Consider the following 19,129-nt stretch of genomic DNA (forward strand, 5'->3'; position numbering starts at 1 on the left):
TCTATTTCTAATTTTGTGTATAATACAGTGGGGACACTGGAGATTGAGCACCTGGCACAGGGAGACGGTAACGGTGAGCTTGAGCGGTCTCCATTTTTTGTGTTTTTTTACATTGTCTGCAAAAATACACAGGCTGAGAACAGCCGCTAACAACAGCCTGTGTGTCTTAATGATTTTTATAAACAAACATGGATGATTTTTAGACAAACATGGAGATCCAAATTATGGAAAGCCAACATATCTGTTAAGCCAACGTATCTGGAAAGCCCCAGGTCCCAAGCATTTTGAATAGTTGGCCCCATACATGTATATGTTTATGTCCCTGATCTATCAGTCTAGCACTCTACAGGTGGCCATACACAGGCCGATAAAAGCTGCAGACAGACCGAGTCAGCAGCTTATTGGCCGGTGTATGGGGCCCTCCGACGGGCTTCCCCGATCGATATCTGCCCGAAAGTCGGGCAGATATCGATCGGACGGGACTAAAAATCCCGTCGGATCGCACCACATCTGATCGTTGATGCGGTCCCGCGATCTGACCGCCCGTTAGACATCGTTAAGATCCAATCGTTGGGAACTAGGGCCCATGATCTGATCAGCCCGATATTGCCCACCTCAAGGTGGGCATATCGGGTAGAGATCCGCTCATTTAGCGACACTGACAAACGAGCGAATCTCTCCGTGTATGGCCACCTGTAAGGTTAACCTCAAAAGAGGTTGACTGACTGGATGTGGCTTCATATGAGACATGACAGAATACTCCTCAGAATGAGCAAAATGTGTCTGAGAAAAGGAGTAATGGTAGATTAATAAGAGAGGGATATAGAACACGTGCAATACATAGGCATTATATAAGTTGAAGATAGGAAACAAGAAAAAAGGACCGCTACTGCTCCCCACAGGTACTTTTCCAGGTGCTCTGTCAAGCAGTATCCGACTAAGATACAATAAGTTGAGGAACAAATAGACGGCACTTCTGGAGAAGATTTATTACTGCTGTATGTCCTGACGCGTTTCGGGAAATGATCCCTTAGTCATAGGACCTATGACTAAGGGATCATTTCCCGAAACGCGTCAGGACATACAGCAGTAATAAATCTTCTCCAGAAGTGCCGTCTATTTGTTCCTCAACTTATTGTACATTATATAAGTTGCCTGTATTGTGGAATACAGAATACACAAGTTACAGGCTGTTGGAGAGGAACATGGTGTGAGACTTTAAGTTGAACAAGCAAACCTTCCGTTTCTTGGAGGCATTAAGGATACTAAGAGTGCGAAAAGCAATAGACGTGAGGTTAAAAGGCATCAGTTGTGTAGAAAAGCAATGACTCCAGTTGAGTGCACTCAGCATAGTTTGCCTTCACCGTGACAATCAGGCGAGTGTGGTGAATGACAGCAGCTTTGGGTTTGCTGGGTATTGGTGAAGCGATGCACACGAGGAGTCCACGGCTCAGACATGTGTATTAAAGTACAACTCTAGTTATGGACAAAACACAAGCCCATTGTGGAATCAACTTTCCTGAATGTACTGAAATGTCGGTGATGAGCCACAAGTTGGCAAGTGACGCTGGCTCTCCCCGTGTGCACATGCCTCTCTTGCTCCAATGAGGCTGCAGAAATCAGGCTGGGCCTAGACAAGCACTACATCAACCCGCGCCTCTCTTCTCTCTGACAAGCCACGCACCCGATATCCCCCCCTCACCCAAACGGATCCCGCAGAAGCAAGCGGCGCCCATGGCCGATTTTGGACCGCTCTGTACCTGTCCGCTCGGGGAGGCCATGGCGAAATGTTTCAATGAGTGAGGCCGCTCATGCTTCTTCTCCCGTCGCCGCCATCTTCTTTCTCGCGCGCAGACACTACTCTCCACCCGGCGCTGCCCCCTTGCACATGCGTACAAGCTTGACTCTGGTAGCAACGCGCATGCGTAACGACTCCGAGCACGTGATGCGTCAGCTAGATTCAGGCAATAGATGTTGGGGGGAGGTAAACTTGGATAGAAACGTGGTTAGTAGTGTTCGGTGTTGCTCAAGTAATACTGGAATTTGCTCAGTCAGTTCAGAACTGCTGCACAGTAACATGTGGGCGTCTCTCCTATCAAATACACGGGGGTGTCACGTGCTTTGGGGTTAAGATCCTCTGAAGGGGCCCCATGAACATTATTGGGGTGGGTGGGGATAATGTGCTGCACCTACTGACATTCAGGACCTGTGTCTAGTGATACAGTTCTCTGTGGGGTCACTACAATGTAGTTGGCCCCTCAGCATTTATTTTTATGGCCCCTAAACATATGTTTAAACATCAGTCCTGTTGGCACCTGTATGCAGGACCGCCATCAGAAATCACAGGGCCAAAATTTCCTGGGCTGCACCCACTGCAAGCCCCACCTACAGGTCCACCCCCCCACCACACAAAAAAATATTGGTGGCTAGGGTTCCCACATGTTAATAAAAAATAAAAAGATATTGGTGGTCAGGGGCCCCCATAAAAAAACATTTGTGGCCAGGCCCCCCCCCCATTAAAAAATATTGGTGGCTAGGACCCCACAGGGCACCCCCCCCACATTATGAGAAAATTGGTGGCCAGGGCCCCTTAAACGTCCATGCCTTCCCGAAGTCAGCAGCTCTTGATGGGGGGCCCGACTAATGAAGTATGTGTGGAGTGTCCGGGCCCCCCTTACCCTCGGGCCCCCTCTCCCTCCTGTCCCCCCTGATAGCTGCCCTGCCTGTATGCCCTTTATAGATGCACCGAATCCAAAAGTGGATTCGGCCAAATCCTTAGCGAAAAATTAAGATACATCCTAATTTGCATATGCAAATTAGGGGTGGGAAGGGAAAATATTTTTTACTTCCTTGTTTTGTGACAAAAAGTCACCTGATTTCCCTCCCTGACCCTAATTTGCATATGTGGCTTCGGCCGGGCAGAAGGATTCAGCCGAATCCTGCTGAAAAAAGTAGAATTCTGGCCGAACCAGGTCCGGACTGAGAATTAAAATAGGCCCTGGCATTTCAGGTACACAGAGGCCCAACAGCCCACTAAATACTGACTTTCTATGGCACCTTATAGAAGCACCTCTGGCATTTACCAGAACCCACATATTGCCAGTCTGGGCCTGCCCTGAACTGAATCCTGGATTCGGTGCATCCCTAATACCCGTACCCCTTTTTAAATATTGACAACTGAATGTAATAAAAGTCAGTAATGGAAAAACTAATCGCAATGCAAAAAGTCCTTCACCGGAATTTAATATAGCTTTTGCAAACCCGGAAACGGTTAACCGACCACTTCGGACAGTGGAATATGGTTTTGCGAGTGTTATAGTTTGCGCCAATGCACAGTGAATGTAATAAAACTTCTTATTGAAAAAGTTATGTTTGCTCCAAAAGATTAGGACCCATTAGAGCACTTCTTAAAAGTGTGCAATTAAAATTCGTAGAAAAAGAAATAAGGACCGCACATGCTCACCGTTCCCCCCTCGATTCAGGTGCACAGTCCAACAGTGTCCCCACTGTGAATTCGACAAAGACTCAGGAAAAACAGACGGCCGTCTGTTTTTCCTGAGTCTTTGCAATTAAAATTCACAATACAATTACATTGCCAGATGTGAATTATTATTCTTATTGGTACGAATTGATTTTCTATTTGTGACTTTTATTACATTCCTCCATTAGTTTGTTGTCAGATTTGACTGTTTATTACTCAATCAATGTCACAAATATGATGATAGTTTTAGGTTGGGAGGTGATTACAACAAGAGCACATAAACTGCCATACATGGTCCGATATTGCCTGACAACTGTTCGCTCCTAACTGATTCAGAAACGTATTGGGCTGCAGATGACGTCTTTTATTATTTCAAATACAGGTATGGGACCTGTTATCCAGAATGCTCAGGACCTGTGATTTTCCGGACAACAGATCTTTCTGTAATTTGGATCTTCATGTATTAAGTCTTCTAGAAAATCATGTAAACATGAAATAACCCCAATAGGCTGGGGTTGCTTCCAATAGGGATTAATTATATCTAAATTGGGATTAAATACAATGTACTGTTTTATTATAACAAAGAAAAAGAAAATCATTTTTCAAAACTTGGATAAAATGGAGTCTATGGGAGACGCCTTTCCGTAATTCGGAGCTTTCTGGATAATGGGTTTCCGGATCCTATACCTGTATATGTTATTTATTATTTCAAATATGGCAGCTTCAAGTCACAAAAAATAAATAGCTATACAATAAATTAAATAAACCGGCACAGATTAGGCAATGTCTGTATGTTTTACTGATTATCCCTAAAGGAATCCATACTTGGTAATAGTCTGCTTTCTTTTAAATACCTTCTTAAAATGTATTTTACAGTGATATTAAAGGTACCCTTGCACAATCTGGGTAATTGTTGCACTTTGCAAAATGTCTCCTTTTTGGTGCAGAGACCTCCAGCTGCCCCGATCCATATTGTGCTCCCTAGACTCACCAGAACAATATTTATGAGGGGTTGGCATATAGGCTTTCCCCTTCTGCCCCCCAACTTGTGCATCATTCAGAAGCACAATAGAGGAATCAGCCTGCAAATGGGCCCCGTCTTTAATAAGCATTAAGGACAAGATTAGTCTGCTTTTTCATCTGATGTGCTATGGACCTTGCATTTACATTTTATACATCTATAAACTATTTTATTCATTTTTCTTGATGAAAAAAACCCCACAAATACCACTTTGAAATTGTTTTTAATTTTTAAATATTCTCATAACTACATTTAAAACAATTAAAAAAATATAATGCAAACATAAATGATTTACAAACTATTGTTATTTGGCCCCGTGCCAAGGTATATTCTAATTGCACCACTGTGTTACACAGCTAAATGAAAAACAGAATAAAATATATACTTTTTTTCTGTATCAACAAAAGAACTAAAATGTATACTCTCTTTTCAATTTCTATTTTAAGAACATTTCCAAAGCCACGTAATCATGCACTGCAATTAAGATCTCTCTAAAGATTTAGAAAATAAGCCCCTCGTTCTGTAGGTTCTTATGACTCCTGACAGCTTATTCTGGGAGTTTGGTTTAACACCTTCAGGTTTAGTATGCCTAATTTAAAATTTTCTCTTCAAGTTGGGCTAGGAACATATGGCAGATCAATGTCTTGCTGGCTCCTACAGCACAGATTTAAATCAGCATTATCCAGTAAACTGCTAGATACCTAGACTGCGGATAGAGCAATGACACACATTTTAAGGCTAAAGGATCATGACCATAAGAACAGCGACATTAAATAAAAAATCCTTTTTCCCAATTGATATGGACATATTACCCACATTGTATCTTAAAGAGATAGTAACATTTTTATGCTTAGATTCTCTGTTTTATTAATTCTATTTTGCATCTGTACAGCTTCTGAAATATGTAAACTCTGCACTGTTTGGCGGAAAGTTGGGATGCTGGGCATTCCTACTTTTACAATTTTCCATTGTAAAAGTAGGGTGTAGTAGCTACAATATTTAAATGGTTTTCCTGCCTCACATAATTACAATATATCTAAAACGGTATTGAGTCCTGGAAAGGACATTTTTTTTTAGAAGTGTCACTCCTGATTAATAAGCATAGACTTCTAGAGCAAACCTAAGCAAAACTTTGCAATTTCAGTCTACTGGGTGGTAATACTGCAATTTAAAGGGAAATTATATGGTTTCGTTCAATTACTCTTGGCATATGTCAGCTATGAGGCTTCCTATGGTCAGCAACCATATACTACTTGACTGTTCTCTACTTACCTCCATTTTTTTATTTTTTTTTATTTGCAGTGCTCAAGGCGCATAACAACTGTACATGGGTTGTACCCCTATGAGGAATATTTTGTTTGCTCTAAACCAGGGGTGTCCAACCTTTTGGCTTCCCTGGGCCACATTGTTAAAAGAAAAATTGTCTGGGGCCACACATGAAATACAAACACTTTTGATTTGTAAAAGTAAAGAAAATACACAGAAAAGAACTACAATAACAGTTGAATAACCAGATGGAGCTATATGGGACACCTGGATATTAAATTGACTTATTAGTCTTCTCTTCCTTTTCTCTCTTCTTCAAGCTGGGCCACATTCATATCCATCCTGGGCCGCAGGTTGGACACCCCTGCTCTAAATCTTGGGCCTGATGGGGGTGCATGCCTTTGTAATGTTTTGGCTGCACAGTAGGCTCAGTATTGGATGAACAGCAACAGTGTCATTAAAACTGAAGCAGTCATCAGACATAAAATACTGTAATAAATCAAAATAACTGAAAAAATTCACTGTGGCTTTCACAGTTTATCAACACAGAGCAAATTTGCATTCGGGCAGTAACCCATGGCAAAGAATCCCTTATTGGTTGCTTTCGGTGATTGCCCAGTTGCAAATTTGCCCGTTGTTGATAATTAGCCCCATTAGTGATTTAAATGAGAAAGACTACCACTTTCTACTTGGCGTGCCAAAAGTTAGGCACCCCAAATTAATACTTTTACTTACCTTACACCCAGGGCCGGTGCTCTTATCAGCAGAAAACTGCACCGGCCCTGGGTTCTACCAGTGAGCACCATGGAGCGATCCTCTTTCTGCTTCTTCTTTCTTCTCGCAGCTGCACATGGGCAGTAGAGTGAAAAGCCGAACTTTAACGAAAAAGCCAGCTATTTCATTCTACTGGGCATGCCCCAGGAAATTTAAAAAGAAACAGGAAGTGCTCACTAGAAGAACCACGGGGCCTCACTCCGTGGTGCTCACTAGAAGAACCCCAGGCCGGTGTGGTTTTCTGCTGATAGGTGCACCGGCCCGGGGTGTCAGGTAAGTAAAAGTAGTCACTTGGGGGTGCCTAACTTTTGGCACCCCAAGTAGAAAATGGTATCCCTTCTCCTTTTAATAAAGTAAAAATCATGCTGAATTCTGTAGCCAACTAATTAATGCCATTTGGTAGGTATGTATCTTCTCTATTGAATCATATAATGGATGTTTACAGAAATAAAGCCTATAGAAAAATACACCTCAATTTAATGTATTCTAGAAAAAAGTGGATTGGTTTCAGGCAAGAAAAAAAAAAAAAAATGAACTGTACCCCATATAAAAACCTAATCTTTACCCCACTTGGTATCAGTGATCACAAAACCGTTTCCAATACTCTGATTTGCAAAAGAAATCAAATGAGCAAGCTACCTGGCCAAAATTCATTCCAAAATATCCATAAGGGCAATATTTTCAGTGGTGCATTAGTCATTAAATGCATAGGGCACAGTATTTTAGAGGCCAGAACCTAGAGGGTAAGCTGCCCCTTTTCTGCAGCTTATTCTGTGTGCTGTCACTGTAAACGTTATCAAACTGAAGTGCCCGCTCAACTGCCCAAACACTGTGCCAAGTTTGCCATTTCTGATGAACAGGAGAGCACCATTCGAAATGTGGGTCACTGGAAATACAGGAATTGCAACTCAAAAAGGAGTGTATGGGAACTGTAATGCATTAAAATGTGTTTAAAAAAAGGAAAACTAATTTCATAAAGAAAACTAAAAGAGAAAACCAAAGCTGCTACTTGAACCAAAATAAGCAAAACCTTCACAGATATCCTGTCTATCTGTGAACAGATTCTGTTATTTAACACACGCAGCACTCAGAAATTGTATTATTAAGTCCTGTGCTCATCGGCCTCTATCTGAGTGCCTTTTTGTCTTTGTTCTCTTACTCTCATCGGTTCCGGTTTTTAGGATGCACACACATGCAGACACGCCAGCAATGACTTTAGGTAGGTCAGTCCCTTTGACCCATTTTTGTCTCTCTTTGTCATACACCTGCACAGTTCTGGAAAATGCTGTATTTTCCCAGCTGTAACCACCAAGAATATAAATCTTGCCATCCAGGACAGCCACCCCTGATTCACTGTTTGGCTGAAGCAATGGGGCTATTCGCGTCCACTGATTGCATTGGGGGCTGTAACACTCTACACTCAATATATCAAATCGTTCCATGGATTCTAGATTATCATCACTGCCACCAACAGAATATATACTGTCTTCCAGTGTGCACATGCTGTGCCAGCCTCTAGCAGTGATCATTGGCCTCCTCTCTTCCCACGCATCTGCACGATGGTCATAACAAAGTAGATTTTTTCTATATGGTCCAATCTGGTAGTCATGTCCTCCTGAGATATAAATAAATTCTTTATGAACCGTTCCAGCATGACCATATGTGAATCTGGAATAAAAGACAAAAAAGAAAACATCAGTAAATGCAGACAGTGTAATCGTTATTTTCTCCACATAACCATACAAGTACTGTAAATGACTTCCAACTGTAATTTTACTTTTAAAATGAAATATTGGTACGAATCGAGAAACCACAGATTGTGGTATTCTCTAGCAAATAGAGGCATTCAGTGTGCTAGACACCATCACAATAAAGAACTCTTACAAAATTATTCGTAATTAAAAGAAGTATCTGTATATCCCTTTCTGCTTTCTGGGTTCGATTAAACAAAAAATTTACGTTTTTAAAGTAATTAATTTAGAATGTACAGTTGCTTCAAAAAGACTTCTACAGTTTATATAAATAAGCTGCTATGTAGCCATGGGGTAGCCATTCAAGCTGGAAAAAGAGCTCAGGTTTACATAGTAGATAACAGATAAGCTCTGTAGAATACAATAGGAACTTTTCTGTTATCAACTATGTAACCTGTGCCTTTTCTCCTTTTTTCAAACTGAATGGCTGCCCCCATGGCTACACAGCAGCTTGTTTATATAAGATATAACAGTGTTTCTGAAGCAAATACACTAGTTTTACTAGTGTAGGACAACAGTACATCAGATTTTACTTACTTTAAAACACTAATTTTTTTTGGTGTTATTGTTCCTGTAAATAATATAACGAGTCAGTTTTCTTCCAGGTCTCTATGGGTTCTGCTACATCGATTCAGGAGTCAGAGCTAGGAGTGCAGAGAAGACAGTTACTGCTTTCAGTAGCAATAACAATTACAAATATCTTCAACAACATTGAATGTTTTAAATGTAGACTAGAAAGTTGCCTAGAATTACAAAAAAAAAAGTTTTTGGATGAAGAACCCCTCTATTTATACTCTAATGCTCTTGGCTCACAAAATAATATTACTTCTCTTAGCGTCCCTCACTTGCTGAATCTCTTGAAGTCAAAATGTTATTCAGCATTCCTCTCTTCATCAATAAACTGAACAAGCAGCTTGCTCTTTCATGGGTGAGAATTCTACATAAAGCTCATAAGCCAGTTGCCTAGAGGTAATCTATGCACTAATCATCTTACATCTGAAGTACTGCAATCTGCTTCTACTAAGCATTCCTCAATTCAACCAATCCTGTACACAGCTGCCATTCGTTTGTAAATACTGTATTCTTTTAGCTACTGCTTCCTTCTTGCATTTTTACAGTCTCTTACAAGTACCAAAAACCTTGCATTTTTTTCCTGCAAAGCTCTGCAGTCAGCTTCTAAGTTTGCCATGCAATGAGCATACAGAAAAAATGCAATGCAGTTAAGTGCAACTGTAGTACAATTAACATGCAAACATATCCTATTAAAAGAATTAAGATGTGTATTTATGGGATATGTAAATGTCGGCCCCCTGTTTCAAAAACAGATTTAAATACTTTTTAAGCAATGAGCTTATCCTATGGAGATCTTTTAGACATTATTCTGCTGCCCAGGAGCACAATGCAAAGTTTCCTCTCCTTTCCTGTACTGTTTGATATAAACATACAGTAGGTCAGGAACAAATGCAAAAAAAAAGTATGCAGACCATGCATTAGTATATTTTGTCAAGTAGCAGAATTTACTCAAGCAATGCATTTTAAAATAGCAGCAGTATAGCTAGTGGCTGGATGAAAGCCCAGGAATATAGAGAACCCAGTGTGACCCCTGGCCAATGCACAACTTCAATTTACCTCTGAGAAACAATAGTCAACAACTGTGTTGCTTAACCATTGAAATATAGTTTACAGTACAGAGTTTTTTTGGCGAAAACTCGATAAAGTTAGAGTAGTCCATTTTTTCCCCCGATTGCATTCATTTGTGTTTTTTACATTTGTGTTTTTTTCATAAATAAGCAAGCATTCGAGTTGTGAGTTTACTTGAGGTATATAAATCTCACAAACTTGATAAAAATATCATCTGTAAGAGCTCTATTTTATATCAGTATGGAAAGAGGCAATGGCACCATTGGCATGTTTCTGTTGGAAATGTATTTTGTGAAAATGATCTCCATGGTAACAGGCTCCACAACAACAATTGTTACCATGATTTCTCTGTGGTCAATCCATTGCAACATTGTAAATCCATTAACAATAAAACATGAATCAATATCCCATAAAGGAAATTCTACACAATTCTTTTATTACTGTGGACTTATACAAACATTCACCTTGGCAACTCTGATACATATGTCCAGGTGTCCTGCTGAGGGCAATATGATTCCACAGAAGATAAGGCCCCACTTTCATTTCTTCCACCAACTGCCACAAGCCTATCAGATACAGCTGCCAGATAAAAGTCTACTCTACGTTGGTTCATGGAGGCTACCTGCAAAAAACACAAGGAGCCACACTTACTAATGCAGATAAAGTGCTTGCCACAAATTGGTGTAAATCGCCATGCTTTTTTGCATGTCTTAAAATGGCAACATCGAAGTATTATATTACATATGTTCCATCATACTTCAGATATAGAAGAAATCACACAACAAACTTATGTAAAGAGGCTAAAAGCACTTTACAACAGTTTATTTTTTAGGTAGAGGCAACGGCAGACATTTCCATGGCCAACATTGTTGAAGGAGACTATAACCCTAATAATGTGTGGCCTACATCTACACAACATACTGAGATTTTTCCAGCTTTGAATAAGACTACTGTTTATTTTTCTGTTATTGATCTGCATTGAAGTTAAAATTGATTATTCAGCAGGTTGTGACTGAAATGCAGGCATATCTATAATTACATGAATTACATGATTTTGTGAGTGAATGTCTAGCGCATGCCACTGTGCCACCACCTTAGACTATTTGATAAAATGTATTCAGAAACCAGTGCATTGAGGCACATGATCCTTAATGAGAACTCAGGATGTCGTGCACGCAGTGGTATGGAAATTAATACACTAGCACACATAATGGATAATGGTGTAGCCGCACCACGTTGCAGACATTGTCTGCTTGCAGCAGTGTTAAACTCTCACCTTGATCCACTGATTCCAGCGGGGATCATACCTGTAGAGGAGGTTGGAGGCAGCGTCCCCACCATTGTCTCTTGAGAAACTTCCACCAGCAACAAAGATGAAGTTCCCTAGAACCGTGACACAATGATGACTACGTCTTGCTGGCAGCTGTGTTTCAGACAACCATTGCACCTTTGTCATGTCCAAACTACAGACGTCATCACTCAGCTCAAGACAATGTTCAGATACCTCTCCCCCTACAAACAAAAGTCTCTCAACTCCAGCGCGCAGGGAGCTTCGTGTATTTTGAAGCAACGGCTGAACAGACACATTATTATGATAATAGACAGCTTCCTCCACCAAGCTCTCACAGTTAGCTTCTTTTGGGAGAAGAGAGCATACAGCAGGCTTTACTCTGTGTAGGAGGTCACTCTTAGGAATCAGTTGAAACCGAATGTTCTGGAGGACCTGATAACCTAGGTTGTCTCTTTCAGGAGAATGTGTCAGCCACTGCAAAGCAGACTGCAGGAGATCATGTTCACCTACATGTTGTATTTGGTTGCTGCTTAAATATTGGCAGATCTTCTGGGTGGAGATATTTTGCAAAAAGTCAGCTGTGAAGGAAAGCGTAGCATAGTTCTGTCGAATAAAGGAATCAATATAGGAACCAAGGCGTTCCAAGCTATAAATCGAAGCCAGTTCTTGGAGATAAAGATAATTCTCTTCACTCACCTCATTCTCCAGATACTCACAGCAGAAGTCCACCACTTTCCAGATTTGCAAAAGATGAGCCGTCTCTAAAACATAATCAATATTTCCACCATCCAAGGACAAGTCACAGTTGTACAAGAAATCAATCACAGCTTTCAGTCCTAAATAAGAAGCCCCAACTAATTCGACTTCCTTTTGGTGGGCCTCACGCATTCCAATAGTAAACATAGAATTAAAATAGTCACTACAAGCAGCCAAGAGGTTTCTGTGAGCAGGGACTCTCTGCTCATCTGCCACCAAGACAACATCACAGAACAGGCCTTTTTGCCTTTGCTCATTAAAAGCATGGAGGACATGTGTAGAGTGGTCCTCCCATCTGTATAACTAAACAAAGAATAATAAAAGCAAAAATTAAGTGTTAACTGACATTAAACACTTCAACAGGCAGCAATGACTACTACTGCTTTTTTAAAGGGGACTCGTCACCCAAAAAAATGATTCATAATCCTATTTTATCACATCAGTCAAGCAAAATTAACTTTAATTACGCTATATAAATTATTTGAATCTTGTTTCCTCCAGTCTTGGAATTCATAATTATAGCAAGCAGGCAGAAGCCATTTTGTGGACACTGTTATTAAGACAAGCCTTGCATCATCTCAGAATCTTGTTTGTGCACCAGAATGGGGGACCTGAAGTCCATCCCCATGCCCTGGCTACACAATTAAACGGTGAAGAGAACAGGGAATATGTGGAGAGCAGCGATTTCTAGGAAGTGCTGAATGGAAAGTGAAAGTAATTGTCTGCCCCGCCTCTATGCCCAGGGCAGACAATATTTGATTGACAGCTGAGATGTTTAAATGAGCTTACAACAGCTATGAATGCTTTAATAAAAAATAGAAATTGGATTTCATGTTTAATTTGAAAATGACTTTTATTATACAGCTTTTTGCGTCTGGGTAACAGGTCCACTTTAATAAGAATGTAACAGAGAAATGCAACATTATTAAGGGGTTCCTGTTGATAAATATAGTCTAGAGCAGAGGTGTCCAAACTTTTTGCAACGAGGGCCAGATTTGGTGAGGTGAAGATGTGTGGGGGCCGACCATTTAGCCTGACATTCAGCCTGAACCATTAAACTTAATTTAACTCATTTAGAGTTAGAGCAGAGGTGTCCAAACTTTTTGCAACGAGGGCCAGATTTGGTGAGGAGAAGATGTGTGGGGGCCGACCATTTAGTCTGACATTCAGCCTGAACCATTAAACTTCATTTAAGTCATTTAACCAAAGAATCGCATAGCCGTAGCAGTAATATTTGGGCACATAAGTGAAATGATCTGCCATTTGGTCTATACTGCTGCCTGTGTGCTGAAGGTGTTAGCAGTAGACACGTATTGGCACATAACACGCTGCTCTCAAAGATATTTTGAATTTACAGTACTGGCACGTCAGTGCTAATGTGCCCAAATATTACTGCTATGGCTAGGCGATTTCTGATTGCACTGTGCTGGCGGCTTCATTATCATTATCAATTTCATGATAGAGGCTGAGGGCCAGTGTAAATTTGAAAACGGGCCACAATTGGCCCCTGGGCCTGACTTTGGACATGCCTGGTCTAGAGGAAAGCCTTTGAAAGAGAAGCACACATACGAGTTATTAAAACAGAGCATAATATGTTACATATTTTATTAAGCTATTTCTAATAATATCGTATAGACTTAGGGAAGTGTGTTTGAGTTCTATGATTAATTCAAGGGTCAGATTCCACATATCACTAAATGCTATAAACCCCCTGTTTAAAGGGATTGTTCGCCCTTAAAATTAAATTTTAGTATGATGTAGATATTGATATTCAAATTTGTGATTGGTATTCATGTTTTATTTTTTCAGTTATTAAGCTTTCTTTTCAGCAATTTAATATTTCAGCTGCTGTATGGTTAATAGCATCTTATTTACCCTAGCAACCAGGCAGTGGTTTGAATTAATAACTGGATTATGAATAGGAAAGATACTGAATATGAAGTTAAGTAATAAAAATAACAAAATTGCAAAATCTGTATATATGTAATATATATATATATATATATATATATATATATATATATATATATATATATATATATATATATCTCACAAACATGGAGTGACTTAAAGGGGACCTGTCACCCTAAGAAATAATTTCAAATTCTTTACTATCATGTTAGTTGAGCAAAATAAACTTTACTTACACTGTATTTATTATTTAAATTTAGTTTCCTTCTGTTTTGGAATTATACAATCACAGCAAGCAGGCAGCTGCCATTTTGTGGACACGGTTATTAAGGGAAATTGTGTATCACCCCAAAATCTTGAAAGACTACAATAGTTTATGTAAACAAGCTGCTGTGTAGCCATGGGGGCAGACATCCAAAGCTGAAAAAGGAAAAAAGGCACAGGATACACTGCCATTAACAGACAAGCTTTGTAGTATAGAGTGGGATGCTTCAGATCTTATCTGTTATCTGTTGTGTATCCTGTGCTTGAATGGTTGCTCCATAGCTACACAGCAGCTTGTTTATGTAAACCAGTGGTCCCCAACCAGTAGCTCGTGAGCAACATGTTGCTCTCCAACCCCTTGGATGTTGCTCCCAGTGGCCTCAAAGAAGGTGCTTATTTTTGAATTCCAGGCTTGGAGGAAACTTTTGGTTGCATAAGAACTAGGTTCACTGCCATACAGAGTCTCAATGTCTGTTGACAATTCACATAGGGGCTACTAAATGGACAATCACAGCACTTATTTGGCACCCCAAGAACATTTTTCATGGTAGTGTTGCTCCCCAACTCCTTTTACTTCTGAATGTTGCTCATGGGTTCAAAAGGTTGGGGATCCCTGATGTAAACTATAGTACTGTTTCTGAAGCAAACACACCCATTTTAGCAGGACAGGGCAACAGTACATTATACTGTCATTCCTTTAAAACACTTTCATTTTTTGGTGATACTGTTCCATTAAATTTAGTTTTTTTTGCCCAGTTAATAACAAACCGTAGTTTTGAATAAAACATTGAACCCATGTTTAACATAGGGGTATACTGCACCTTTAAGTAGGGTTCACATGGGTGTTAATTTTCAACCAAATTGGTCAATACATGGGCATTTTCTTGGGTCATATTGATACTATTTGCAACTAAAAGCTTCCCAAACAAATGGAAAATCAGCCCATATGCACCAGGCTTTATATTTTGAGCAGAAACATTTAGCAGAACTCAATAATAAATTAATAATGCAGAAGGTATAAAATAAGACAATGAAATACATTACATACCTTTGATGACTCACTGATTTTGTGTGGCCAGGACACTCGAGTCTGCCTGGAACCTTCCATTATGCTTTAGATAGCTCTCTTTAAAGGAAGAAAATGCCAAAAACTGATCAGTAAGTTATCCTAGGGCTGTAGAATACACTCAAATGCAGCTTAAAATGCAGCTAAAAGCCCATTACTTTTATCTTTGTTTGACTCTTAAATGCTATATCATTGAGTTGCAAAATGTGATTTTTTAATTTGTTTTTAAATGTGAACAAATTACATTTATCCACAGAGTCTAGGATATATTGTAGCATAAACAGATGAGGACCCCATGTCATTAGAATGGTAATGAGCCACTCTGGGTATTTTCAACACCTTATTTCATGTTACCATTTAGAATGAAAGTAAGAAAGGTTGAAAAAAGATCTAGGACTGGGACACTGACATGGGGTTAGTTTAGAACTCAATCAAAATGTACTCATGTAATCTCATCAACCTCTGAAAAGAATTAACAACCTAATTTACTTGTGTCAGGAAAATGTAGCCATGCTTAAAGGAACAGTAACACCAAAAAAGTTTTTAAAGTAATGAAAATATTATGTAGTACTACTATAGTTCATATTAACAAGCTGCTGTTTAGCAATGGCGGAAATTGAAAAAAGGGTATATGGCAGAGGTTAAATAGTGGATAACAGATTATGTTCTACAGATCTTACCTGCTATCTGCTGTGTAACCTGTGCCTTTTATCCTTTGAATGGCTACCCCCATGGCTACACAGCAGCTTATTTATTTAACAATAGTTTCTGAAGCAAACACAGCAGTTTTACCAGCACAGGGCAACACTGCATTATATTTTTATTACTTTAAAACAATTTTATTTTTTGAAGTTACTGTTCCTTTAAATATGATGTATTAGAGTTTGAAATATAGGTATTTCCAGACACTATTTACCATGTTTGGTTGTTTAAGAAGCATGGGTTTTGGTATTTTTTCAAAGGTACATTTACCAGAATAAGCAATAGATACCTTTTAGCATAATCAGCTTTGTTCATTTATTCTCTTCTTTGCAGTAAGTGCAAAGCACTGTAGGCACTCCTCTGACATTTTTCAGATGTCATGGTTTCACATAGCACTAAAAACAGAGAAGGGAAGAATTGCCATATTATAATATACTGCAAGTTAGCAACTGAAGGGTAGTACTATGGGTGTACCATTTATAAAAGAATATTTCAAATATTATATTATAATATTATAATAAATATTTCAAAATATAGAATTATTAGAAACAGATTTACTTATACAGAGTATAATATGTACCATTTGGCTGAAGTTTCTTTAATTTTACGGGATTGGACAGCACATCTGCAGAACATGGCACCCATGAGCTCTGCTGCACTACTCTTCATAGATAAGTCAGCTTGGCATTCAGGGATACGGTTCGCAGTAACGGGGGAAGAAGCAGGGAGGGGTACAATGGAAGGTAGTGAATGTGGTGTTTAGTCAGAAAATAAAGCTGGCCATAGATGTGCAGATATAGCCTTATTTGGGACTAACGATCGTGCGGGTCAGTAAAAAGAACAAATTAGATGATGTTCTGGCCATTAATTCACAGACAGCAATCAAACAAAAGTTATGTCTGACAAATAGTAGTGACAGTCACCCATTGATGTCGTCAGATAGGCAAGCCATATCGTTAGCGGACAGAAATCTTCCAACCTGTCTGATCAACTAAAGGACTGATCGCCATGGCACGAAAAATAACGGGACGATCCATACATGGCCTGAAAATCATACGAAATGAAGATTGCTACAACTTTATCTTTGCATATATGGCCAGCTTAAAGGAGAAATAAAGTCATTTCACACTTGGGGGCATGTGTCATGTTAGGCACCCCCAAGTGAATGTATTTACTTACCTGATACCCTGGGGCTGGTGCTCCTATCAGTAGAAAACTGCATCGGCCCGGGGTTATTCCAGCAGGCACCACGGAGCGATCCTCTTCCGGCTTCTTCTTTCTTCAAATTTCCCAGGGCAGACGCATGAGCAGTAGAAAAATAACTGTCTTTTAAGTTTGGCTTTTCACTTTAATGCGCAAGCAAGAAGCAGCTGGAAGATGATCGCTCCATGGTGCTCCCTGCAATAACCCCAGGCCGGTGCAGTTTTCTGCTGATAGGAGCACCGGCCCTTGGGTTTCAGGTAAGTAAATACATTCACTTGGGGGTGCCTAACATTTGGCACCCCCAAGTGTCCATTTAGGATTTCAGCAAACATCCATCTGAAATGTCCACTTTAACCTAGCAATGGAGCAGTGCTTTAAACGACAGAATGAAATGAATAGGAGATGGCCTGGAGAGAAAGATTAGTAATTTAAAACTGACAATAGTAATACAATTGTAGAAATTTCACACAGCAACAGTCAGATCGTATTTTAAATCTCAACATATAAAGAGGCAGGATATAAAGAGAAAGGCAAACAATTCAAAAATAACCAGTGGTAGGCAGAAGAGGCACGTGCCTAAAGCGCAAAACGTTGCGCCAGGCAAGTAACTCATAAGCAGCCTACCCCTAGTCTGCCACTGAAAAAGGTTAAGTGACATTTAGGGCAGAGACACTCGCTGCTACTTCGGGAGATTAGTCGGCCATTGACAAATCGCTTTTTCTTTGGGCGACTAATTTCTGGCTAGTGAGGCAACTTCGGGAAAACAAAGCGTTCCGAGTGCCATCCTGAACTGCCTTCCCCCGCTACAATGTAAATCATCGGTGGGATGGCACTCGGAACGCTTCGTTTTCCGAAGTCGCTTTACTCGTCGGCAAGAAAGGCAGTTCAGGGAGAATAGTCGCCAGAAGAAGAACCGATTTGTCACTGGGCGACTAATCTCCCGAAATAGCAGCATGTGTCTCTGCCCTAAAGAGTACTGATACAGACCCTCCACGCACTGTTGAGCACGCGCGTCCTCGGTTGCGCACGCGCGTCCTCGGTTGCGCACGGTTGCGCACGCGCGTCCTCGTTTGCGTACGGTTGCGCACGCGCGCCCTCGTTTGCGCACGGTTGCGCACGCGCGTCCTCGTTTGCGCACGGTTGCGCACGCGCGTCCTCGTTTGCGCACGGTTGCGCACGCGCGTCCTCGTTTGCGCACGGCTGCGCACGCGCGTCCTCGTTTGCGCACGGTTGCGCACGCGCGTCCTCGTTTGCGCACGGCTGCAGGGGGGGCGGAGCGCGAAGTGGCCGGCTGGGTAGCCTGGGGCGCCCAGTCCGACACTGAAACAAAACAAAAACTTTAAGACCAATTATTGAATAATAAAGTTAACTTCGAGGGGAGCTGAGACTTGAAATGCAAGGGTTTCAAATAGAGGGCTGTAGTTCTCTCTTTTAATCGCTAGGTGTCTGTATAAAACCCGTGGTGAAGCTCAGTATCCATAAGCAAAACATGATATGATGCCGGGTCGGCTGCTAAACCAATATGCAATTACAGTGTGCAGTTATAGCAAGCGCCTCCTGTTCAGCTTACTTCTTATAAGAGCCATAACTCCAAGATTCTGCGAAGTCACAAACACCCAACAGCATGGGTAGTAGGCCACATTGCCTTTGCCCCCACCTTCGGCGCAATCTCCCTGCCTGCGCTCAAACTACCTTGTTCTTCATTGTTGTCCCAAGCGAGCCTTTCATCTGTGCCTCAGCTTCCTGTGTCAGGTGATCACACCAAGAAATACGCTTCTCTGTAGTTTGTTAGCGCTGCAAACCCCATTACTGCCTTCAGCAAACATCTGCATCTAATGGGATCTGCTAGGAACGTTTAGGGGGTGATTTTGGCTGAAGCACCCCTTCATTCACTCTGATTAGAGGTAGGCTCATGACATCACTCTCTTGGAAGTCCCAGTAATGCTTTGCGAGTAACAGGAAGCCGACAGCGGCAGCCGCGGTAACAACCATTGGACGGCGC

The 19,129-nt window shown here is 40.7% G+C and overlaps 2 protein-coding genes across 7 annotated transcripts in view; both read right to left on the reverse strand.

Annotated features, from left to right (window-relative positions):
• The window catches only part of usp10.L (ubiquitin specific peptidase 10 L homeolog), a 35,073-nt gene extending 33,124 nt beyond the window's left edge, over positions 1–1,949 (reverse strand). The window contains exon 1 of one of the 3 annotated variants that reach the window (XM_018256497.2): positions 1,761–1,949. In XM_018256497.2, coding sequence (XP_018111986.1) covers positions 1,761–1,781 — 21 coding nt within the window. In that variant the 5' untranslated portion in view covers positions 1,782–1,949. The remainder of the gene's footprint in view (positions 1–1,760) is intronic. The other 2 variants (XM_018256500.2, XM_018256499.2) reach the window with 2 other exon arrangements.
• A 4,640-nt stretch (positions 1,950–6,589) lies between these two features.
• klhl36.L (kelch like family member 36 L homeolog) lies at positions 6,590–19,063 on the reverse strand. Of its 4 annotated transcripts, none has more exons than XM_041590189.1 (6): positions 18,820–19,063; positions 16,214–16,319; positions 15,205–15,280; positions 11,211–12,284; positions 10,399–10,556; positions 6,590–8,210 (listed from the first exon to the last, which is right to left on the reverse strand). In XM_041590189.1, exons 3-6 carry the CDS (start codon positions 15,262–15,264, stop codon positions 7,658–7,660), a joined length of 1,845 nt encoding a protein of 614 aa, XP_041446123.1. In that variant the 5' UTR covers positions 15,265–15,280; positions 16,214–16,319; positions 18,820–19,063; the 3' UTR covers positions 6,590–7,657. The 4 variants fall into 4 exon arrangements, with proteins under 4 accessions (XP_041446123.1, XP_018113446.1, XP_041446125.1 ...); XM_018257957.2 differs by having other exon boundaries at positions 15,205–15,282; positions 18,698–19,063; XM_041590191.1 differs by lacking the exon at positions 18,820–19,063 and adding an exon at positions 16,848–17,030.
• Between the last annotated feature and the right edge of the window lie 66 nt (positions 19,064–19,129).

Source organism: Xenopus laevis, chromosome 4L (genome assembly GCF_017654675.1).
Source record: "Xenopus laevis strain J_2021 chromosome 4L, Xenopus_laevis_v10.1, whole genome shotgun sequence".
In the NCBI taxonomy this organism is placed as follows: Eukaryota; Metazoa; Chordata; class Amphibia; order Anura; family Pipidae; genus Xenopus; species Xenopus laevis.

Excerpts from the sequence above, each read along its gene's own strand:
- klhl36.L (XM_041590189.1), bottom strand. The coding sequence starts at position 15,264 with ATGGAAGGTTCCAGGCAGACTCGAGTGTCCTGGCCACACAAAATCAGT. Across the intron at positions 12,285-15,204 it reads AAATCAGTGAGTCATCAAAG|TTATACAGATGGGAGGACCA; the intron begins GTATGTAATGTA and ends TTCTTTGTTTAG. Across the intron at positions 10,557-11,210 it reads GCTGGAATCAGTGGATCAAG|GTAGCCTCCATGAACCAACG; the intron begins GTGAGAGTTTAA and ends TGTTTTTTGCAG.